Consider the following 1133-nt stretch of genomic DNA (forward strand, 5'->3'; position numbering starts at 1 on the left):
GGGGGTGCGGGTGGGTGCCGGGCACTGAGCCCACCCCGGGGTGCAGCGGGGCGCCTTGGGGACAGGCTGCAGGAGGTGCTGCGTGACCTGGACATCGCCCACGCCACCTTCGGCCACCGCGACGAGACCCCAGAGCCACCCCCAAGTCCCCTCCTTGCCCCGAGACCCCCGGTACCCTCCCCAGCCCGCGCCGGGAGGGGCAGGGACGCCGCAGAGGGGACGCGGGGACAGCAGCCCGGCACGGGGTGTATTCTGTAACACAGAGATGTACATGGCACCGGCTGTGCGCGGCTCCCTGGGGCAGCGGCGGGTGGCACGGGTGACACGGGTGACACGGGTGGCACAGACGCGCAAAGAGGCCACGGGTAGAAAAAGACCACGACGCTATCGCCACGAGAGCGGGGCGAGCCGGGACGGGACGGGGCGAAAGACAGACGGACAGACAGACAGACTCACACGGGGACACGCGGTGGGTGGCACCGGGTGGCCCGGGACGGGAGAGGAGCCCGCCGGGCGGGGCTGCGGACAAGCGGCGCAGGCGGCGGTGGCACGGCCGAGGGGAGCTCGGGAGCCCGGCCTCAGTCCTTCAGGGTGGCCTCGGACACGCCCTGGGCCAGCAGCTCGGCCAGGACGTTGTCCAGGTAGTTGGGGTCGGGGTAGCCGTGCCCCGTCAGGTTGGAGCCGAACTCGGTCTTGTGGTGGATCTCGTTCCACACCACAGTGTCCGACTCGCCCGTGGTGTTGGAGGTGCCGATGGTGAAGATGAGCCGCCGGTCCCAGGCCACGATCAGCAGCTTCAGCACCTGCGGTGGGCACAGCCATGGCTCGCCCACCCCACCCCTGGCACGGACTGGCAGGGAGGCAGGGACTGGCAGGGACCGGCACAGACTGGCAGGGACTGGCACGGACTGGCAGGGACTGGCACGGACTGGCAGGGACTGGCACAGCCACCCAGCACCTCCATCACCTCCTCCCCTGGCACACCACAGTCTCAGCCCCCCAGGGTGGGATTCAGCCCCAGCATGATGCCCTCAGATGCCACCCTTCCCTGTGGTACCCCCCACCCTATCCCACCCCATCCCAGTGCAGCTGCAGCCTCCCTGTCCCATCCCATCCCACCCCATCCCATCCCA

At 70.2% G+C, this 1133-nt stretch overlaps 2 protein-coding genes across 3 annotated transcripts in view; one reads left to right on the forward strand and one right to left on the reverse strand.

Annotated features, from left to right (window-relative positions):
* RASAL1 (RAS protein activator like 1) overlaps nucleotides 1-274 on the forward strand; it is an 8217-nt gene extending 7943 nt beyond the window's left edge. Inside the window, exon 21 of one of the 2 annotated variants that reach the window (XM_015643730.2) lies at nucleotides 47-274. In XM_015643730.2, the coding sequence (XP_015499216.1) occupies nucleotides 47-258 (212 nt within the window). In that variant the 3' untranslated portion in view covers nucleotides 259-274. The remainder of the gene's footprint in view (nucleotides 1-46) is intronic. The other variant, XM_015643729.1, reaches the window with a different exon arrangement.
* Nucleotides 234-1133, reverse strand: part of DTX1 (deltex E3 ubiquitin ligase 1) — a 10012-nt gene continuing 9112 nt past the window's right edge. The window contains exon 9 of the mRNA XM_015643742.3: nucleotides 234-803. Coding sequence (XP_015499228.1) covers nucleotides 579-803 — 225 coding nt within the window. The 3' untranslated portion in view covers nucleotides 234-578. The remainder of the gene's footprint in view (nucleotides 804-1133) is intronic.

The sequence above is a fragment of the Parus major genome, chromosome 15, assembly GCF_001522545.3.
Source record: "Parus major isolate Abel chromosome 15, Parus_major1.1, whole genome shotgun sequence".
NCBI lineage: Eukaryota > Metazoa > Chordata > Aves > Passeriformes > Paridae > Parus > Parus major.